At 46.7% G+C, this 22,023-nt stretch overlaps 1 protein-coding gene across 2 annotated transcripts; it reads right to left on the bottom strand.

Annotated features, from left to right (window-relative positions):
- Positions 1 to 797: 797 nt before the first annotated feature.
- On the bottom strand, positions 798 to 17,543 carry LOC101516331 (pancreatic lipase-related protein 2). 2 transcript variants are annotated; one of them, XM_058671527.1, is made up of 13 exons: positions 17,492 to 17,540; positions 15,373 to 15,527; positions 13,593 to 13,718; positions 12,921 to 13,055; positions 12,300 to 12,411; positions 10,891 to 11,010; positions 9,958 to 10,077; positions 7,785 to 7,903; positions 5,752 to 5,881; positions 4,167 to 4,278; positions 2,880 to 3,028; positions 2,312 to 2,330; positions 798 to 861 (listed from the first exon to the last, which is right to left on the bottom strand). In XM_058671527.1, exons 1-13 carry the CDS (start codon positions 17,538 to 17,540, stop codon positions 798 to 800), a joined length of 1,410 nt encoding a protein of 469 aa, XP_058527510.1. The 2 variants fall into 2 exon arrangements, with proteins under 2 accessions (XP_058527510.1, XP_004579848.2); XM_004579791.2 differs by lacking the exon at positions 2,312 to 2,330 and having other exon boundaries at positions 2,861 to 3,028; positions 17,492 to 17,543.
- Between the last annotated feature and the right edge of the window lie 4,480 nt (positions 17,544 to 22,023).

The following is a 22,023-nucleotide window of genomic DNA, read 5'->3' as shown; positions in this document are numbered from 1 at the left end:
GTTTTGCAATGATCTTTAGCTAATTATAATGTTGTGATAATAAAATGATCATGGTGACACTTCTACTTCCATGATACATCTGACAATTCTGAGACGTCCAAAAACAGAAAAGACAGGGGTGGTGCTCAAACCTTGCCCCAAACACCACCTGCTATGCCTCCAGACCATATAAAGTGATGACCCTGAAACTCCGAGTGCAGCTCACTGGCGAGCACGCCTATACTCCCCTTCTTCCTTATCTGCTGATCTTTCCTGCAGCTCACTGTTCTATTCCTTCTGGCATTAGAGACAAGCTAGACTCATCATTCAACAACACCTCGAACCAGCAATCCCATGGCTTAGGCAAGTGGAAAGACTCATCTTTTCTAACAGTAATTTCTGTAGCACTGGACTTTTGTGCCATGTGCATGCATCGGATTTTTAGAGCTCCTTTTCCTATCTCCCACAAGCACATTTAACATGAATTTGGTGTTTCATAGCCAAAGGCTGCTCTTGCATGAATTCTTCCCCCAGTCCCCAATGGCTAAAAGCTGGCTGAGTGACAACAGCAACCCTTCCAAATAAGACAATACTTCCTTGTCTAAGGAAATTGAGCATCATTAGCATGGGTCACACAGGGTGCCCTGTAAGAGTGATGTGGGTGGGTAGGAAGTTCAAGGCATTCCCTCCAATAAAATTAATTCCAGACTTTATAATAAGTGACAAGATGTACCCCCAGAACATGGAGAAGATCCAACTCTCAGAACAAGTGCATTGAAACATTTAATATCACAGAGGGCAAGAGGCACGCCCTGCTTTTAACACGGGTAGAGGGACTGTAACACATCTTCTTTCACCGTGTAGCTGCTGCAGAAGCGGTACCTGTGGACGACAACATTTTCAGTGTGAGCCCTCTACCGGTGGAAAGGGGACTTGCGATGAACAGGCAGCACTTTGCCCGCTTTGGTTTCAGCTCCCTTGCACACAACTCCGTGACACTAGTCAGGGTCTAAAGAAACCTGCCCAAAGCAATCTTCTTCTCTTTGGGGGTTATTAATGGTTCGACAGTGAATCAGCTAGATCCAACCATGCTGGACTGAACCGAGCTTTTTTCCTCGGGCCTGCTGCTTCTAGCCTAGCAATGAGTTCCTGAGGTCTGTGCATCCCATTGGTTCCAGAAAGGATTCTCTCTGTGCAGTTAACATCATTCAGGGCTCATCACACACTTCACCTGGGATTGTAAAATGTGGTAGCCATGTTGAGAGCAGCCAGGCAGTTGCTTTCAAGACTAAATACAGTTATGTTATGATTTAGCAGGTCTACTGATAGGTATATACTCAAGAGAAGGAAGTCAGGGATCCTTACAAAAGTTTGCACATGAACCTTCAGAGGAACCCGATCTTTAGCTTCTTCAAAGAGGAAAAAGTCAAAATATCCACCCATTAGTATAGGTATAAATAAAATGTGGTCATCTGCATAACATAATATTATGTGGCAATAAAAAATACTGAAGTCATTATATCGGCTATGTGGATTAACCTTGAAAACATCCTGCAAGGGAAGAGAGGACAGTCACAAGAGAGACAGAAAGAGAGGTGGACGTGCAGGGCTGGGAAACAGGATGTGTGTGGACTGGGCATGACTAACAACTCAGGGCTTTCTTTTGGAGTGATAAAAACATACTAAAATTTCTTGTAGTGAGGGTTGTACAACTGCACTAAGCCACTGAATTGCACACTTCATGTGGGCAAATTGTATAGTGTGGAAATTACACATCAATAAAGTATGTTTAAAGCACAACCACAGAGGGCTATCAATCCTGAAGGGGTCGAGTCTGGCCAGGTTGGGGCAACTGTGACTTGTAGGTGGTTTTGGCTAAAGGGACAGTGTGGCCAAGCCAGCCCTCCCTTAGGGATTAGCTTCAGAATTGAACTTGTTGAGGAGGGAGCTCTATGTGGGGTAGGGAACTTGGTGTTAGGGATAAATGATCTGTGACATATATTGTACTTACAAATAGGAAATCCACCTGCACCCAAATACTGTGAGAGCCAGGCATTCTCTACAAGGCCTTGTACCACCAGACCTTCCAGGCAGCTGTGTGAGCTTATGGGCTCAGGGGAGAGCCCTGGATGCAAGTCCTTCCTGGGTCTCACACTTGCCTTCTGCACTGGAGTCCACAAGGCAGTAGTTCACTGACAGGGACACCTGAGCCTGCTGAAAACGTGCTGAGGCAGCAGGATGAGTGCCTCTCCCACAATGGTAAGCTGCGCTTCCCCCTGCAATATCTCTCTCCTTGTCTGGTTGAGAGATGACATCTATGATTCCTTTAAACTCCAAAGCGCCATCATTTTCTGATTTTCCTTAGATTGTCCTACTTTCTTACTCTATATTTTAAAAAGTCATCTTCTCTTCCCACTCCAACAATTCTATTCCCTCAGAATAAGAAAGACTTTTCCCTGTGAGCCAGATTCCCAATGTAACTTATAACTTCTCTCATGCCTTTGGTATATTAATAACTGCACAGCAATTGAAATTGGCTCAAAGATTTCTCTCAGGTATTTCCTAGGCATTTTCCTTATCATTTGAGATAAATTTTTTTAGCCTGATTTTTCAATCTATGCCTTATTTTCCATTCACTGAGTGATTTTCCAGAGTAAGCCAGGTTGAGACGGACAGCTCAGGAAGATGAATGAAATGGTGGCTGCATGGCCAGAAGATGAGGAGGTAGGTGTCTGGATGAACAGGTGGGTGAGTAAGGGAAAGGGGTAAGCGGTTAAATGGGATGCACAGCAAAGGATAAGTGATGCATCTGAGGTGTCTGAATGAAGGGTAGGTAGATACATCAACACTGAATCCGAGTTAGATGCAGTAAAAGACGCACTCAGTCCCATTTCCGCCACTTTGCACTGTGATCTGGGAAGCCCCCAGCTTGGGCCTGAGAAGATTGATCACGGGGTTGTTCCACAGGAATTTAACCTTCTGGATTTCTCCAACATGCAAGTCCACATCAATGTCACGAACATGGCTTGCACCAGGTGTGAGGGATCCTCTGAAAATACAGACATAGTTTGTTGTGTCAGGGCTGGGTATTTGGCACAGTGACTAAGATGCTGCTCCGTATGCCCATGTTGAATGCCTGGGTTCAAGTCCTGGCTCTGCTTCTAACTTGGTTCACTGCACGTGTACACTCTGGGAGGCAGCAAGTGATGGTTAAACTAGTTGGGTCGCTGCTTCCCACGTAGGAGACCCAGGTTGATTTCCTGGCTCCTGGCTTTGGCCTGACCCAGCCCTGGCTATTGTAAGCCTTTGAAGAATAGATCAGTGATGGGAAAATTTCTCTATCTCATAAAATCAAATGAAATAAAATATTTAACAAAAAATGTTGCATAAGTTGGATGTAAGGACACACAGAATGAAAGAAATCTGCTGTTTTTCTAAACAATGGTTGCCATTGTTGTATTTTTGCAAACAATTGGAATAACTTTATATATGTCCAGAGGTTGCCCAAACACCAATGTATTTGTACAGGACATACATTTTAAAAATATTGGATTCCACATTTCCACTGTTAATATTTGTCCCTAGAGAATGACAAAATATTTAGGGTAGCATATTAACCTTAAAGTTCATTATGCAACCAAGTGGCCTAGTGTCTCATATTTAAATATACTCCTAAGTAGCATAGGAAGTCACCAAAGAAATTTAACTAAGCTTGAAAAATATTGTGTAAAACTTAGTGCAAATACAGAAACTCATTTTACTGCATACATTATGCATTTGCCTAGTGTATTTATCAAGCACCTCATGTACCCAACAAAAGCCAGTCCTGAAGCCACCACAGGAATAGGAAGTTGTGTGGGAAGGCTCCATGTGTGGGAAGGAGTTTTCTTACACATGTGCCCTGCCTGACAATTTGACGTTCAGTCAGGCCATCAGAATTCCAAAAGCAGGTTTCATAGGACTCATTTAAACAGTGAATTGCAACGCTGGGCCTCACTACTCTCCTGTATGGAAAATGGGATGATTGAACTACATGCTAAGAATTCCTTCTGGCTCTGATTTTTTGGGACCCAGTGGTTCTATATAACATATACTTCAATATAAAAAGTGGTTTTTACTCAATCTACTACAAATAGAAAAAGCATCCATTATAAAAAGCATCTCTATCCCTTTACTGTCGAACTTACTTGAAAATCTCATACTGTCTTGAATTTCTGTCCCTCCCGTACAACGCAACCCTGATGTATCCATTCAGTTTTCTTTTTCCAGACAGCGTGACCAATACCCTATATCTCCAACCTGTCCAAAGAAGCACAATCAGTTCAGAAAATGGCCCAGTGGAAGCATTTTTGTTCCCAGCTCAAAATTCCCTGTAGAGCACAGGTTAGGGACAGTGTGACAATTCCCTTTGGTGGATGCGGGATCAAGGTATTTGGATTCCTAGGAGTGTGTAAGATTTGGAAGGGAATATTATAGGTCAGCACAATCTTTTACTCACACAGCAAGAATTGTGTCCCCAGGGATGAAGGTGAGCCTCGACCACACACCTACTTGGACCCTCTCTGATACAGGAGGACATGGACTGAGTATTTGGCTCCCCCATTCTGCCCAACCAATTCAAGCAGTGAGTCTTACCTCCCAATGTGAAGAGACAATATCTTTGAGATACAGTTAGGTCACCATGAGCAGCCTCATAAAAGTGACTCCAGAGACTCAGTCACCCTGTTTCCTCCATGTGAGAGAGTATAAGAAGGTGTGATTCTACACCAGGACCTGACCATGTGGACACTACGTTCTTAGCCTTCCAGCCTCCAGAGTGGTGAGAAATAAATTTCTGTTGTCTAGTTTACATATTCTGGTTGCATGGTTTCCTCTCCTCAGTACACAGAGCTGTAGCCTCCTTTTATTAGTTCCATGTAGATTTAAATAACATTATTATTTAGTCATTTGCCAAGTGGCCGACACTCACATTTGTCCATCAATCTTCTGCTATTTAAAGACAACTCTACAGTGGGTGTCCTTGAACAAGTCCCGCTGTGCATACAAGCAGGCATTTTCTATGGTGTGTTCTGAGAAGTGAAGTGACTGGGTTAAAGAAATGTGTACATTAGACTCTACAAATACTGCCAATTGGCACCTTCTGTGATAAGCATTGCAAAGATTATAGGAAATATCGAGTGTGAAAAATGTTTTATAGAATGACATATGCATTTAAAAAATTAATTTTAAACTTATTTTATAGCTAAATATTATACATTTGCCTAGTTACACATTCATTATTAAATACTTTGTTTTAAAACAATTTAAATAGCTTTAACAACTTAACACTTCTTTGGAAAATAACTTTGCTCCTCTCTGGTCATCACATGACATTATTTCTAGCAAATGAGTCTTAATGACTTTACTGTCTGCTGTTTTTAAAGGAGGAGCTGAGCAAAAGAATAACACAGAGCATGTGAGTAGGGGAACTAGTATGGTGGCCAGTCGCCACTTTGGAGGTGCTTTGAGTTGCAAGGACTTGGTCTCATGCTGCCCTCTTTTTCTTCTAATAGATAGATCCTTCCTGCCACAGGAGTGGGTAGACGTGTGACCACGCCTGACCATCACTGGTGAACAAAAGACTCCAAACAAATGGTGTTCTCTGTGTATATTACACCTTCAGCTGGTTGCAGCTATGTTTCTGTCCATTATAACCAAGCGTTCTGACTGATAAGGCTAGTTAGTATACTTTTTAAATTTACTTGCAAGACATTTTAAGTGAGTAAAACTTACGAGTAAAGTTACCACGACTTCCTGTGTTCAGAAAAAAGGCTTGTTCCACAGTGCTATTTTTCCCCTGAAACTGGTCAGCAAAGTGCCCCATTTTGGGGCATCCTTCAGGTGGACAAGGAAAGCAACCGTTCTAATGAGGAAAAAAAATGTCTATTAGGGGTATGCCTTTTGCTCACTCACTCCATCAGCTTTCCAGTTCATCCATCCAACTATCCAACCACCCACATATCAATTCACCTCCTACCCAACTTATCACCCACCCCTCCATCATTCCATTGATCCTGCACTCTCCCAGCCCATTTGTGCATCTATCCTTAGAACTACATACAACTTGGCTACGCCCTGCAGATAACCCACTAAGCATGGAAGACTCAGAGTACAGCTGAAGAGTCAAGTCACTTAGAAGACACAGTCAAATTAAAATATGAAATTAAGATGGAAAACAGTGTCTCTAGAAAGAGGTGAGTTAACTATCTCAAAAGAGGAAGGGAAACACGATCATATTCATTTTCATGTGAGTTATTTTTCTAGACTACTTAATATTCCTTGTTCCTCCTTGTTCCTCAACGGTTGTTCATTAACTGGGTTTAAAGGAGGCAGTTTGCTCTTTGCAATCAGGTGAGCACTTTGTGGCACAGCATCAATATTCACTCTGCCTTTGAGCCTACACCATGAACCAAATGTGTGGTGTGAGGAGTTATTTCGCAATTTGGGAAGCATGTAGCATGGAACTCTGGAGGCCACAATATTATCTGTGCACCAGTGAGGATCAACACAGCCAGGGATTCTTCCTGAAGATTCACAGATACCTGGATCAAACAAGATGCTCTTTAGACCTTAACTCAACCCTAGAATGCCAAGGTCAAAATTAATTTTGAATGCAAAACATGTGAGTTGAAACATTTTTGTATTTGAGAAAAAAATTTAAATATCAACTTTTTGTAACCTCCAACATAGTAGTGAATTCAAGGTAGGATCATCGCAGGCGTTCAAACCTCTGGGTTTATTGTCAGGGGACAATTTTACCTAGTGAAGAACTTAAGGGAAATAATACTTTCACAACGGGTAACTTTTGCAGATACTACCTTAACCAAGTTATCAAAATTCATGGCATCAAAATATGGACAAAGCTCTATTAAATAAGTGCCTTATATATGTAATAAGCTGAGAAGTACCAGTGTCTTCTGTTGGATTACACTGAAATAATCAATTTCTAATGTGAGTTAGTCTCTAAGCACCTGATCTGGAATCCCCACAACTGTCAATGTTCTCGACAACCAAGAAAGGGAAAACTGTTCTGGATGAACGGAAGCTAAAGTGACAACACAATAAATGCAAGGAAAAGAAGGGATGGGAGGATAGGAAGGAGTGGGGAAGGAAGAACAGAAGGAGGAGGGCAGACACAGCTGTAGAAGCCATCATTTGGAAAAGTGCAGAAGCTGGACTGTGATCTACATATTGGAAAATACTAGCACATCAAAGTTGCATTTCTCATGCATAGGAGAATGATCTAGTCCTTAGGACATGAGCAAAGCGTTATAATATCTTTAATTTCACTAACACAACCTAAAGGAAAAGTACATATTCAAGGGGACCCAGAAAGTTCATAGAACATATGTATTATGAAAAACTATGCATGGTCTCAAATTAATTACACAAAAGTAAACTTAGCTTTGAGTTTTATTTTCTATGAAAGCCCCTACACACACTTACATGTGTTAGTGTATGAGTAATGTTAGCAGTGCTTCCAGATGATGGTTATACAGGTGTTCATTTGGACTGATCTTTCACACTGTGTGTGAGCTGGCGATTGTCCTACATGAAAAGCTGAAAAGCTGGGGACCCCAGGGAATGCCAGCCTGGCAGGTCTGTGCCACCTGCCCTCAGGCCCACGTATACTGCCCGACCTCAGCCCTCTCTCCACCTCCTCGCCTGAGTTGTAGAGTCACATGTCCTCGTTCTGTTCTAAGCCACAGGCGGTACCAACAGTGCAGCTCCCCAACATCTTCTCTAGGTCCCCAGTATGATCCTACCTCCTCAAATTCCTTGTAGGAGGCACAGGGATATCCCAGGAAGCCATCAGGTTGCAAGATGCTGCTGGCATAATACTTGTAGCTCCGGAGGTGATTGCAGGCTACAAAGTTGTGGGTTCCTGAGAGGACAAAGACCAGGGTGGCTCATGGAAGACCTTTCTTTTCTTTAGAAATGAGTAAGCAAGGAGTCACCTCCCCATGTCTTAGACGGGTGTCAGCACCACTGAACACACTGGGCATGCTCACTCAGAGCCAGGCGATTGCTGAGGAGTGATGAGTCCTAACAAGCATTTGTGTTCAGGGCGCTAGTGGCCAGGCATGTGCCAAAAATGAATGAATGAGAGGGCTGGTGGGGGAAAGGGAGTGCTGTGGACACAGACACACACACACACACACAGATGGAGAGACAGAGAGAAACATAGAGTTCATATTTGTACACACACATATGTACAAAGAGGGACTGAAGGAAGATAAGAACAGGCGTAACACCTTCTGAATGACAGCCAGGGGAGAGGACTTGGGTTATTTTCTGTGAAGAGGTGCTCAAGGTATAGAGAAGCAGAGTCATTCTGCGCATGAACAGTGCATACTGCATTGAGATATCTCATGGGATCACAAACACGTGTAATGTGTTATGCATCAAACATCTAAAGATTAAAAAGGCAGTACCAGCTTTTTGAAACAGACTGATTTATGTCTAACATCCATCTGTCTATCTACCTAGAACCCGAGGGCCTGAGAAGAGAACAGTGGCTTCCAGGAGTCCCTCCCCAGCATGTTAGAGGCACAGCTTGCTTGGTCCTCTGATTGTTATGAGAAAGGAGAATCTACTTTTCATGACTCCAGGACTGCAGCTTACTCCAGTTTTCCAGATGGTTCTGTTCAGGTCCTTCAGACACACCGAGGGCTGCTTTCCACCCATGGTGTTGTGGGAACCTCAAGGCCACACGGAACACGCTTTTGCCAGCCTGGTCTCTGCTGTGCCTAAGCCCAGGCTGAGTAGCCACTCCTGCCTGTCATGCCGGGCACAGACGGACTTCATGGAGAGCTGCGACACTGTGACTGTCAGCTATACTTGTCACTGTCTTTAATCAAGTCTCTTGCTTGAAAATTGGTTTATTCATTCCTCCAGCTGCCTGGCTTCAATTTTTCCATGGAGTAATCCACAGGAGCATCCCCAGACACACCTGGGATCTCTCCTGAGGAGCTGGTGGACTCAATCTCCCACTCACAGAGAAAGTCCTCTTTGAGCCTGATACAGGTCTGCTCCTCACCACTCGCAGGCCAGCCATGGCCACGCCCCATGCGCCTGTGCCCATATCAACACTCATCGCCACAGGACACAACTTGTTTCCAACTCGTTTCTCTCCAACGGCTGCCCAAGGACCCCGTCATAGGAGAGTGGCGTGCCTTGTTCCCCATGCCCTGAACTCATGGAGATACTCTCCAGCATTCAGGGACTGTCCACTCCAAATTGCCTCTTAATGAAATGAGGGAGCCTTTCTCTGCTGTGTGCCTACTCCTCACTTCCTGCTTCTTTCAGGTTCAGTGGCCCAGGCACATTGGTTCAGTAGTTATCTGGATCAGAACTGAGTGGCGGAGGGCAGAATGCTGGCTGTTAATTTATCAACCCCATGCTTTGACATGAAGCATGTGAACTAATAACACGTCACTCCAATCACTTGACTCAGTTTACCAGAGTGGCTCGGGGCTGGGATGCCCAAGACTAGGGTCTTTAGCCTTGCAGAACTCCAAGCATGGAAAAATGAAGACAAATAAGGGATCTGATCTTCAAGGAGTTATGCTGCAGACAGAATAGGTGACCGAAGCTGGAGCTGGGTTTGGCTTATGTGTGTGTCTCATTCCAGACTTCTGCTCTGGGAAGATAGTATAGGCTGGGGCTGAGAGCATAGATTTACAGTCTGAACTGGGATTAAATTTGGACCAGCCTGTGATGACTAATTCAATAACTTTCATGATACCCAGACTTGGCATTTGGAAACTAGGGCTAATCAGAGTAAACTGTCTCCTGGTACTGCTGGGCAAATACCTGGATCAGAAACCGTGCTCCGTAAATGGTGACAGACTCAGCACTGGAGTGGCTCGGCCACTTCCCCCCTTCACTGCTCTTCCCTCCAAACTAAGCAGCTGTTGCTGCCTTCAGGGATCCTACCTTCCCAGATCCCGTCTATGTCAATGATGGTGGACAGGATATTCTTCTGACATCCTGGCATGTGCTTTCCTCCATTTGGAAAGAAATCCAGGTGACCCACCTTCTGGCTCATTCCAAAACCTGAGGTATATGGAGCAGAGGGAAGCAGGCAGGTCAGTAGCCTCCAAGCTGGATCAGGGACATAGCGAGGTGTTCAACCCCTGCCAATCCCTGTGAGAACACTCTTGGCAAATTTTCCCCATTGCCGCCTCCAAGTCTGCAGGCAGGAGGTTCTCAGAGATGGAAGCTTGGCAAGGCAAGGGGGGAGGAGAGGTCATACATGTATTTGTGTGGGTATATGTATGTGTGTATGTGTGTGTGTGTGTGTCTATTTACCTTAGGGGCCCCCTGTGCCCTGATACCATAGTGCACCATTGGACCATATCATGACTGGTATTACTTGTGTTACTTGATTCACTTTTAAATGATGATTTCTATGTTACATGGTTTTAATGAGATGCCATACTTTATATTGACAGCCACTGCACACTGGTGAGGAGCTTTGCAGGCACACAGAGCTGTGATGAAATGCTGTTTTACTAACAGATCACGCACCTTGGGAAGCTACCTAACCTCCTTGAGTCTCAGTTCCTCAGCTGTGAAATGGGGACCACTTTGTAGGATGCCACAGATTGAATGAGCTCATGTTTATAATATATCCAGTGCAGCACCTGACAAATGCTACATCATCATTCAATACATTGGCAAGCTTTATGGGATTTTATATATGAAAGCACTGAAAAAAAAAAGAACTGAACTGAGAAGAAAAATTGTGGGATATATTTAGTTGTCAACAAAATAAGCCATGAACAAAATTTTGTGTGTGTGGGACACCTGGACCCAATGTCACTAGCCACAGCCCTGCCACACAGGAGGCTGGACTGAGGAGCTCACCTAGGAAAGGGATGATGGGAGCCATGTCGGTGTGAATCACATCCACGAATTCTGCATCGGATGGGTCCAGCCGAACCTCCTCGGGCGCTCCCTGGAAGCAGGGCTCTGCTGGATCCAGCCCTGAGAAGGAGAGAGCTCAACAGGCTGCACACCAGGGAAGACTGAGATCTATGCCCCATACCCACAAACGGGGTGTGAGAAACCTGCTCCAGGGATTCCCAGCAGCTTGGGTTAGGGACCTGGGCCTGCCTGGAAGGGCAATGGGAACAGGGATCGTGGCCTTCAGGGACCATTTGAAATCCCCAATGCCTGGCTCCTTGTCTCCACACCAATCACCATCCAGCTCTGGCCCTGAGATACTGTGGGCTCCCTGACCTTCCCCCACTGTGTCCAGGCCCCAAGGCCCACATATCTGCTCCTCTGGGCCTTTGCTCATGCTATTCCCCAGCCTGCTGCACCTTAAATCCTTCCCTTCTAAAACTGAGCTCAAGCACTTCCTCCTGGAGGAAGACTCAACTACCCTTCCCAAGTCCCCTCCTCACTGTACAGGCGTATTCTGCACTGACTAATTCTGTTTGATTTTTATTGCTGACCCTGTGGTCTGCCTCCCCAGCTGGCCCACGCGACTGTGGGAGCAGAAACAGCAGAGGGTATAAACACGCACACTGTGACCCACATCCCTGCCCTGCTTCTGCTCAGGGTCACATGTCTGTCTTCTCTGACCTCGACTCCCACCCAGAAAATGGGAATAAACAATCTACCCTACAGAACCATTGTGCAAACCCCATGAAAAGAGGTAAGAGAAAGTCTTTTACAAATAGCAAATTTCTACATAACCGTGAAAATGATTACTTCTCCCCATCCCATCCTTCACCCCATGCCTGGTGCCCAGAAGACACTTGTGAGTAGAGTCCAGCTGTTTGCCGTGGTCATCTACTGGCTGCCCAGAATAGCCGTGCCTCTCCATACCCATTCTACTTAGTAATTCATTCATTCCTATTTCCTGGGCGCCTCCTACTGGCAGCACTCAGCTAAGCCAGTTTCATTTTCTGCCTGTGTGGCAGAAAATGTGAACTGGCAAGTTTCTCTCCGTCTCTCTCTCTCTCTCTGCCTTCCTCCTTTCTCTTTAGCTCATACTCTAGTAATTATATCCGTGAAGTCATGGGTTTCAGGCGCTGGTTACCTCTTCCTTAGAACCATATCTATTTGCTTATTTTCTTCATAAGTGTATTTTCATTTATAATCATCTATTTGCTGACACACTTTACAATACACGGGCAATTATTTTTTAGGTGGGAGCAAGGCCATCTGCTCTTGGAGAGCCAGTGGGGGTGCCCTTCGCCTTGGGGCGCCGCTGCCGCACACTCCCCCTGGTCACCGATCCAAGCCCGCAATCCCCAGACTCTCACCTGTGATCCTGCCCACGAGGCCCCCCAGTCTCCTGCCCGCTTCCGCGGCCGCGTGTGCGCCCAGGCTGTGGCCGATGAGATGCACGTCTTCGGGGCTGTATCCCATCTCGGTCTGTATTGGGACGGCGTATCAGGTTTAAGGGCCCAGGTTGGTCACGCGAGAGGAGCCGGTCCCCATCACTGCGGAGGGCCAGCTCGTGCGCGGGGCAACAGTGCGGACCAGTGGCCTCCACGCCAACTGCAGGCTGGGCGCCGGCCGGGAGCGCACCTGCGCCGCCTGCTGCCGCCCACCAGGGGCTCCCGGCGCAGTCTCTGGCACGGGTGGGACCTGTCAGCGAAGCTAGAATGCTGTTTCCCGGAACAGCCTGCACAGGACGACTGAAGATATTAGCGCGCCTCAGATCCTCCAAGAGGGTCCTGAAGACATCAGGACGATTGGCAAAGGCTCAACGTGTCAGTGCACTTTTGGGAAGGGCACGTGAGCCTGGCCACCTGACTGCTACCCAGACCCTGCTCGGCCTTGGCCCTCCAGTCCTGGACTAGCCCTGCTCGCAGTGGGGTGCTTCCCTGCCCCAGCTCTGCCCCTCTCGCTCCCAGGACCTGGCTCAGGCAGGGTTTTACCGAGAGCACTTGGACCAACAGGGCGATCTCTGCCCCCACCACGCGGATGTTGTGCACTGCCTGGGTGTAGGCTGTTCGTGACCCGTGGCTCCAGTCCACGCAGATGCAGTTGACTTCCTCTACTTGAAACATTTTCTGGGGAGAGAAGGGGAGAGGGCAAGCATGAAGTTGGGAAACCCATCTGCCAACTCCCCAGCGATTCACACCCACCAGGCACCTTGTTTGTGCGGGAGCTTTGATATTCCTTAACCTCATCCGCAGCACTTTGGACTGGGCCTACTCAGAGCTGCTGCACAGATGTGAAAGCTGAGGCCTGTAGGTAAGGACACAGCCAGGGCAAAAAGCTCACTTACTAGAAATCGGGGAGTGAGCAGGCTACTACCCAATAACGTGCAGCAGTTTGTCAGTTGCAGCAGGCCTGAGCTGGGGAACCACATGGCCAGTGGCTGCTGTTATGACAATGTGGGTGCAGAATATGTGTGTCACTGCAGAATATTCTGCTTTATAGCTGTTCACCCTCAGAGGCGGCCTCCGGGAGCTTGCTTTGGGCTCCATCTCTGAGACTCTTTGACCAGCCTTGGAGGAAGGCTGTCACCCCATTCCAAGGATATCAGGGTGCAGTGTCTGCACCTGTGTGCTGGGACAAAACAGGTGAGGAGGGCGGGCCCCTACCCGGCACATGTCCAGCAGCCAGTTCCCTTCGCCCTCATCTATGAAGCCATGGATGACGAAGCGAGTCTTGCGGTCCAATTGGAAGTTTGAAGCTGCAATTGTGGCTGGGTCAGTGGCCGTGATCAGCTGCATTAATGAGACAAACGATGGCCTTTCTGAACCACGGGTCTGTAAGTGCCTGTAGCAGCGAGACCACAGGTTGCACAGCAGGAAGCTGGGGCAGTCTGCAAGGAGTTCCTGACCTGGAGTTGTGGGTAGAACCACCAAGTCCAAGTTCATAAACTTTCTATTTCCACTTCCCACTGCCTGAAATCTAGTGTTTCTGGGAATCATGAAATGAAGCAGCAAAAGACCATAGAATAAAAGATAATTTTTTCTGTCATAGTATGGTTGTGGCAGATTCCTCAAAATATTACACTCAGGGTGACTTGAAGTATCAGCAGTTATTACACTAATCTCTAGATCTTGTTGGTGAGGAAATACAGCAGCACATACATTATTCTACCACATAGCTCTAATTTTTGTAATTTGTAGCTTTATCTTCTGGTGATTGCTTCCCAATATAATGGGCTTCCTTCATAATCTCATAGGCTTTATGCAATTGAAATCATTGCGCTGACTGGGGATTTGTAGATTTTCCCAGGTGGCCACAGAGGTCCAAGGCACAGAATTCATATGCCCAAAGCATGTGGGCTGAGGGATGGTTTAGCTCTGTGGAGCTGTGAGAGCTCAGAACAGACTCCTCACTGCCCACTGGCCTGCCTGGCCAATGCACCTGCTGTCACAGACACGATGCTAAAGAAGGATCACATGTACAAACTGGCTTTAACTAAGTGATGAAGGCACCTGCATCCCACACCAGAGGACCTGGGTTTCATACCCAGCTCTGGCTCCTGCCTCCAGCTTCTTGCCAGCACAGACCCTTAGAGGTGGCAGTGATGACTCAGGTAATTAGAGTCCCTGCCGCCCCAAAGGTGACCTGGATTTAGTTTATAGCTTCTGACCTTGGCCCAAACCCAGCTCTGGCCCTTGTGGCCACATAGTGAGTAAACCAGGGAATGACAGCTCTTTATCTCTGTGTGTCTGTTGGCTTTTCAAATAAATACAAGTGGTTTATGTTTTGTGTTGTTTTTAAATTGCATATTAGTCATGTGCAGGCACACTGTCAGCTCAGCAAGGTGAGTGAGGAATTTGTCACACAGATTCCCAAAGTGGGTGACCTTGGTGACGAAGAGGCAGATAACTGGATCTTGCAACTCTGTCAGGGGCCAGGGCTGTGAGGTGTTGACATCCTTAGCCAGAGATTCCTCTAAACCGCCTTGTGGTCACTGCTGACCACCTGGAGCAATCGTGGCCTGCTCTCCCCACAGGCCTGCTGGGCACACCTTTCCTCTTCTCACTCATGGATATGTGCTCTCTCTTCCCCACTTCACTCCCAGAGAAGGAGTCACATCTCCTTGTCCCCAGTTCAGGGTCTGGGGGAGGGATGGATGTACTGTCTGATTTCTCCCTCGTAGTAGCAGGGACCTGATGCTGGAGCAGCCCCAGGAGTCTCGAGCACCAGTGTGCATGAAGGGGTGAGTGTGACTCAGCCATCCATAGATTTTTCAGGTACTCAGTGGTTTAGCATTCTAAGAGCAAGGATGGTGACAGGTCTGACAACAGTGAGCGCCTCATCGGGAAAGTTCCAAGGCAGCGCGTATTCCCTGGACGGTGCTAGCAAGTTTCCAGCATGGATCCACATCCTTGTGCCCTCCACCCACCTCACACCCACTCTTACTTGGTAGTTGTTTGGGTTTTCATTGGTGTACAGATGGAAACGAGTGCGGATGTCCTCGGGGGCCCAGGGAAATAGCTTCAAAGGCCTCTGAATGATTCCTGCCCATGGTTTTTCATCAGAAAAGCAACCAAGAGGTGCATAGCAGATCTCTCTCCCTGGAACAGATGGTACCAGCAACAGGACACACGTGAGATTCTGGAGATAAACCGTGTCCCCTCTGCACGGGATGACTTCAGCTAGGAGCTCACATGTGGCTGAAGCTAGGGCTGGTCCTCTTTGCCATCAGTGACCCCCTAGACTTACATGATGCAAATCACCCAGAACCTGGAGCTGGATGTTTGTATTGCACATATGTTCCCAAGCCCTCCCCTGTAGATCCTGATTCACAGTGATATGGGTTTGGACCCTAGAAACAGCTAATGTAATAAGCAGAATCATTGATTTGCAACCTGTTACTAAAACCACCTTGAGTGGCAAACTCACAGCTGGCCCTTGGCCATGTCAAATGCACCGACACCAAACATCAAGCAGGTATGCTACCTGTGCTGTTGTTTGTCTTGGCATCTCTCTTCTCATATTCAACACAGGCCATGCACACAGGAAGCCTTCACTGGTGTTTGTCCAATCGATACATCTTCATGTCATCTTTATATACACCGTTATTCAAATTATTCCCTGTCATACCAGATTTTCTCTGTTGCCTTTGAAGGGTACATTTCTTAAGAATGGAGATGACTTCATTTTGCATCACACTGAATGTAGTATGAACTCAGTACATGTACTGATGACCCAAGGAGCTATGACTAAATCTGAGTGTCCTTTCCATGTCTATGACATAAACATTAGCACAAGAAATAGTCATGAGAGATGACATAATGCAGATCCAAAGAATTATAATTGGTTTCTCTCTTAGGACTTCTCCACTCTTCAAAGGATAGTGCCACATATTGGCCATGTATTCAAAAATGAGTATCTAATGTTGTTTACCACATGTCAGATACCATGAGAATGTTCTAAGTAGTATTAGCTCATCTGAGTCTTAGTACATGATAAATGAACAGCTGCGGCCTCTATATTACAGGTTGGGAAACCAAGGCACAGGAAGCTAATGGCCATGGCTAGTGATGGAGTTGAAATGTGAACCCAAGAACTTAGTTGGGGTGGAAGGCAGGAACTGAGGATGAGAAGGAAAAGTCGACCACCAGCCCAGTCCTAAAAGTGAGGAAATCCCCCAAGAACTGGCAATGACGCTGGGTTCCTTCTAGGCCATGGGAAGAATCCAAGTGGGGATTGGAAGTGAAGCTACAGCAGGCTAGAGCAGCCTCTGCTTAAGAAGGCAGTGGTAGCTGGGCCCAGTGCTGACCAAAGAGCCCTGGATGCCAGATCTAGATGTCAGGGCTCCCTTTGGTGGAGAGCAGGGAATGCCCTGGACAGCGTTGAGCTGTAAGGGTGAGGGGTGGGGCTGTGCTTCCTCAAGGTGGTTTTGGGAACCAGGAAGAAGTGGCTCAGAAGCAATAGAATCTGAGAGAGGGTAGGGGTGAGTCTGGGGTTAAGTGGGTGAGGACTGGGCTGACTGCTGGCAAACAACCTAATAGATTAGCATAAAAATTCAGCAAAGTGAAGGGTAGGAGTGAAGGTACTGCCTGCCTGGTGCAGGATTATGGGTTTGAGTTATGGGACTGGCAAGGCTTTCTGGAACTCATGAGGGCCAGAGGTCAATCAGCAGAGAGTCTTGAGGAGGGGAGGGCCTTGAGGGTGAGCCTCGGGGAGTTCCCATGTCTGGAGCAGGAGGAAGCAGCAGGTTAGCGAAGAGGAGAGCCCGATTCCCCTGGTTCTGCTGTCAGGAGCTGAGTCTTATTTCATGGCCAGGGCACAAGGGAAGGCCAAGAGTGGGCTGGGATGCCAAGGACACAATGGCAAGAGTCAAGGTGAAGAAGGAAGCCCCTGCAGGAACCACATATCCAGCACACCGCCCTGTTTGCCTCAGAGACAGCACTCCAAATGAAGCAATGGGTGTTTTAATAACCGCAATTATAATCTTGCTCATAAGTATGATTATTACTGTATTGCTTACCCACCCCGCCCCTCCCAGACAGCCCAGGCTTCACTTTGTCCTCACCTCTGACTGTGGCCAGCAGGAGAAGGCTGAGGGTCCACGGGGGCAGCATCTGCAGGGCGGACAACACAGACACACACAGAGGCTACATCCACAGCTGTGTGCTGCAGTGGCAGGACTGGGGCAGGGTGAGAGGCTGGGAGAGTATTCAGGATAAAGTGGGGCTCAAGAGTGGGCAGCACCACCCTAGAACCCTGAACTCAGCATCTTCCCAGAGCCACAGCGACCCCTCCCCCAACCTCCATCCTGATGCCATGTGGCCATCCTGTCAACCCCCCTAGCCAGGCAGAGCCACAACTTACAGTGCAAGGCAGGAGCTTTTTCTCTTGGCCCCACAAACCTGCTGTGGCTTTTTAATACCAGGCTTTATCTTCTAGACTCCTTAGAGGAAATGCCACAGCAGGCTAGACAGGGGACTGTACATGGGAACTTTGAACCTATTATCTTAAACACACACAGCCAGTGAAACCCCTTTTGAAAGTGAAATCGAGAGGAGGAAAAATCGATTTGGTGGGGGTTGGATGGGAAGGACTCCCCAGTTTCTGAAGGATTGTGTACCCGAAGTGATAGCAGGGGATTATAAAACCATAGCATCTACTGACCCAAATCCCACCTGCTGCAGGAACCCCAAACCTAGCATGTCATGCTGCTGTTCCTGGCAGACAGTGTGGGCTGCGAAGCTCCTCGTTTCCTATCCATGCAAGCATGTGTCAGTAGGGATGTGCCCACCGCTTGTTATCCTTGGTGGCAGAGTGGTCCCTGCCTCTGATAAACCCAGACCAGACAGGGTAGAAACAAAGGCAATACCGCAGACCTGGCTCACTGCACAACACAGTGGATACTGTCCAAGCACTGCTGTGTCTAGAAATCATGCAGTCTCTTTTCCAAGCCTTTTTGAACTGCATTGATCTACTCTGGCTTGGAGATAAGAAGTAGAGGTGCATTCTTCCCTCCAGTGCTCAAGGGGCACATACATGCAGGGGGTGGAATGCGCAGGTGCCCCCTGTCATGTCTTCAATTGGCCTCTGATTTGGATCCACCAAAGTACATAGATCTTCAGTTTAAATCCTAAGTATGATTTAATAAGTTTTTAAAATTTATACTTAAAATGCTTTTTCAGTGTAATGGGTTCTGACATATATCCAAGGGGTCTTCAAAAATCCTTGGCGAATGTGTATCCTGAAAACACGAACAGATTTCAATAACGTACTTTAATTCAAATTTCACATGAGTATTTTGAAGTACTTTTACAGTCCCCTACATCAAGATGTAAAATACTTGGAGCACCCAAAAGTTTCTCTTCTTCCACTCCTAGAACAATAACACCGTAACTCTGAATTCTATCACCACAGATTTATTTTTTTCTTTCTCCTAGATTTCACATCAATATAATAGTACAGTATGTTGTTGGTGTTTTTTCACACAAGACATTTTTAAGATTCATTTTCATAGGAAACGGTTTTGTTCTATGGTTGATTTCCTTTACTGTTGTGTGGCATTGCTATGTGAATGTTGTGGGAATATATTATTGAAATTTAGGTGCCATTTGGCCACGGGTGGACATGTGGATTCCTCCCAGCTAGAGGATGCTATGGATGATCCTGCTAAGAGCATTTTAATCTGTACATCTTTGGGAAGACATATACACTCGTTTCTCTAGGGTTTTCTCATATCCCCAAGGGTGTTTTGTGGGTCCTGGAGTGTGCACATGCTTAGCTTTAGGAGGTACTGGCAAGCAGCTTTCCAAAGAGGCCACAGCAGCATAAGGTCTACCTGCAGTTAGCTGAGAGTTCCTATCACTCCACGTCCCTCTTCTGCCGTTTGAGCAATCCTAGAAGTTCTGAATCTGCTAGGAACTTCCTGAGAGTCTCAAGTATAGAGAAATGGCTTCTGTGTGTGAGAGAGAAAGAGAGAGGGAGGAAGGGAGGAAGGAAGGGAGGGAGGGAGAGAGAGGGAGAGATAGACTCCCTTCTGAGGATTCTGAGGCTAAAAAACATTTGGGATGATTGTCAGGGCTGCCCGGCGGCCAAGCTGGTAGACACATTCAATATGCTGCCATTGTGTCAGTCTGAATCCTACAAAACGGAATACTGAAAAAACTGAGGTGGGAACTTCCAGGATGCTGTCTCGAGTTTGCTAATCTTGGGAAATAGACAAAACGTGAAGCAAAGTGGCCTGATGGGCGCCAAGGAATGAAGTTTCCTGTATCAAACAGGCTTAAGTCAGGGTTTGTGAAACTGCGAATGTGATGCTGAAGTCTGAATGGGACCATCTCTGCCTGGGTGACTGCAAAGCCCCTGGAAAGGTGTCCAACAGCTGAGGCAGCAGGTTAGGTCACACTCATACAGAGCTGCACTGAGCTGCTTGGAACAATATCAGACCGAAAGGAAGTCCTGGGCCCATGCCATGAGGCCAGGGCTGCCTGTCACACTGGGAAAATATCAGATTCCTAACCATGACTCCGAGGGCGTCACCTGGACCCTTCCCCAGCTCCAGCTTCCCCTCTCTCCCCCTAGATCACTGAACTCAAATTGATCCTGGAAAATGGCCATCTCAGACCTTGGTATATTCCGTTGTGTAAATATTCTGCTTGACATGATCACTGCCATCTTGGACATACCCTTTACCTTGTCCTTTAAATAATCCTGAGGGTGATCCCACATTTACAGGATAAGCTAAGTTATTAGATAAGACGTTGGACTATCTTGTGGGGCTGGAACCTGAAATGCACTTTATCTAATGCACAGGGTGGTCACTGTTCTTGAGAAAGTCTTGGCTGTGGGGCATCTTTGGCCTTTTTCCCTGCCTCACGGGCCAGAGATCCACAATCTGTGTGCTTTCCATTGTAAGCTCTCTTTGCTTTCACAGCCTTTAGATTCTTGTGTGTAGGGTTTTTCTAAAACATTATTCTTTCCTTTTTGCTGGCTAAGTTGCTCTAATTACAAGTCATATTCTCAACGAGACCATATTCACCTCCCAAGTCAAAATCTGATCTTTCTTCCTAGTCCTTAATTTCTTTTCATAGGAAGTGCCCCAGTTGACATTTATACTTCTGTGATCACTTTTTAAGCTTTTGTCTTCATTTCAGATCTAGATCTGTGTGGCCATTGTCAATGTCACCTGAGTACAATATAGCTTCTGGCAGGAAGCAGGTGATCCAAAAATATTTGCCAAATGAATGAACAGGGCAATAGAAATGAGTGGCTCATTGGGCTGGTGAGCTGGATAACTCAGTGATTCTCTAGAGATGGTCTTTGGGTCTTCCCCCTTCTCTGGGCCCCAAGGTTGCCTCCCTGGGATCCTTGGTCCCTGGTCTTCTGGTTGAGTTCAGCTTGTGGAAGACTCCAGCAGAGGAAGGGTTGGAGAAGGAAGCAGGGGCTAGAGGGCTTGTGCTCGGGCTCCCTGTCTCCCAGGGAGTGTTTGGGCTAGGTCTTTACTTTTCTCCCAAGGGTTGTAGTGCCTCACAAGCAGCTTCCCTCCAACAGCCCCCAACTTTTTGCAGATTTTAGAACAACTTCCTCTCTCCATGTTCATGCCTCAGTAAGAAAAGATTTCCAGCTACTTTTGATCCTTGGGTGCATCTTCATTCCGGCTGAGTTCCTCTAATCTTATCCATAAGGCAAAGAGTCCTTTTGATACACCCTTTTGGAGGCCATCTTCAGCACCCCAATAGTGCGCTGACCACTGCACATCCATGAAGAGAAAATTAGGTCACGTAGTTCCAGCCACAGGCTAATCAGGAATCCAGGGAGATTTTCACGCCAGAATGGCCAGTGGTGTTTCATGTGGTAAGCACCCATCCCGGACGGCTGAGCTAGGGAAACGGTGGAGGGTTACAATTCTAGACAAGAATAGTTCTTGAATCCAGGTCATCAGGCTCTGTTCCAAGTGTCAAGGGCAGCTCAGGGTCACCTCAAGCCATCATGAGGTTTTACAGGTGGAGAGTGAAATCGCCATCAAGTCTGAATGGTATTGCAGCGTGACTGGAGGTAGGCAGAAATCAAGCATTTGGTACAGGTGATGTGAGCGATCTGATTTGAAAATCTTTTTCAAATAGAGATTTTTTTTCTAGAAATTTGGAAGCTAACCCAGGGCAAGAATACTGCTATTCTGCTCAAGCAACACTCATCTTGAAGAAGCACAAAATGAAGAAGCACAAAATTGAAGTCCTTCTTTTAACAAGGATAAAAAAAATCACCCAGATGTCATAATGCCAAAATAAATGAGAAATAAACAGTAGGGGCAGGCATTGGGGGCTGAGATGGGAAGAGTGGAGATGGAGAAAGAACTGGGTGGTAGACAATGGAAAATGTGCTCAAAGAAAACAGCAGAGATGAAATCCAAGTCCTCTGAAACTGAAGACATTCAAGAAATAGTCTTGCTGTATTCCCATTTTCAGCAGTGACAGCTGAGGCCCAAAGACTGAAGGGTTTAGTGGAAAGACGGAAAAGAACAGGACTTTGATCTCTGGGTTCTTCCTCCTGCACATCCGTTTGTGGATCTGTAAAATGGGCAGAATCTGGGCTGATTTAGGA

Source organism: Ochotona princeps, chromosome 13, assembly GCF_030435755.1.
Source record: "Ochotona princeps isolate mOchPri1 chromosome 13, mOchPri1.hap1, whole genome shotgun sequence".
NCBI classification, from domain to species: Eukaryota; Metazoa; Chordata; class Mammalia; order Lagomorpha; family Ochotonidae; genus Ochotona; species Ochotona princeps.
Note: the sequence above shows the minus strand (reverse complement) of the source record. Positions and strands in the feature narration are given on the sequence as shown.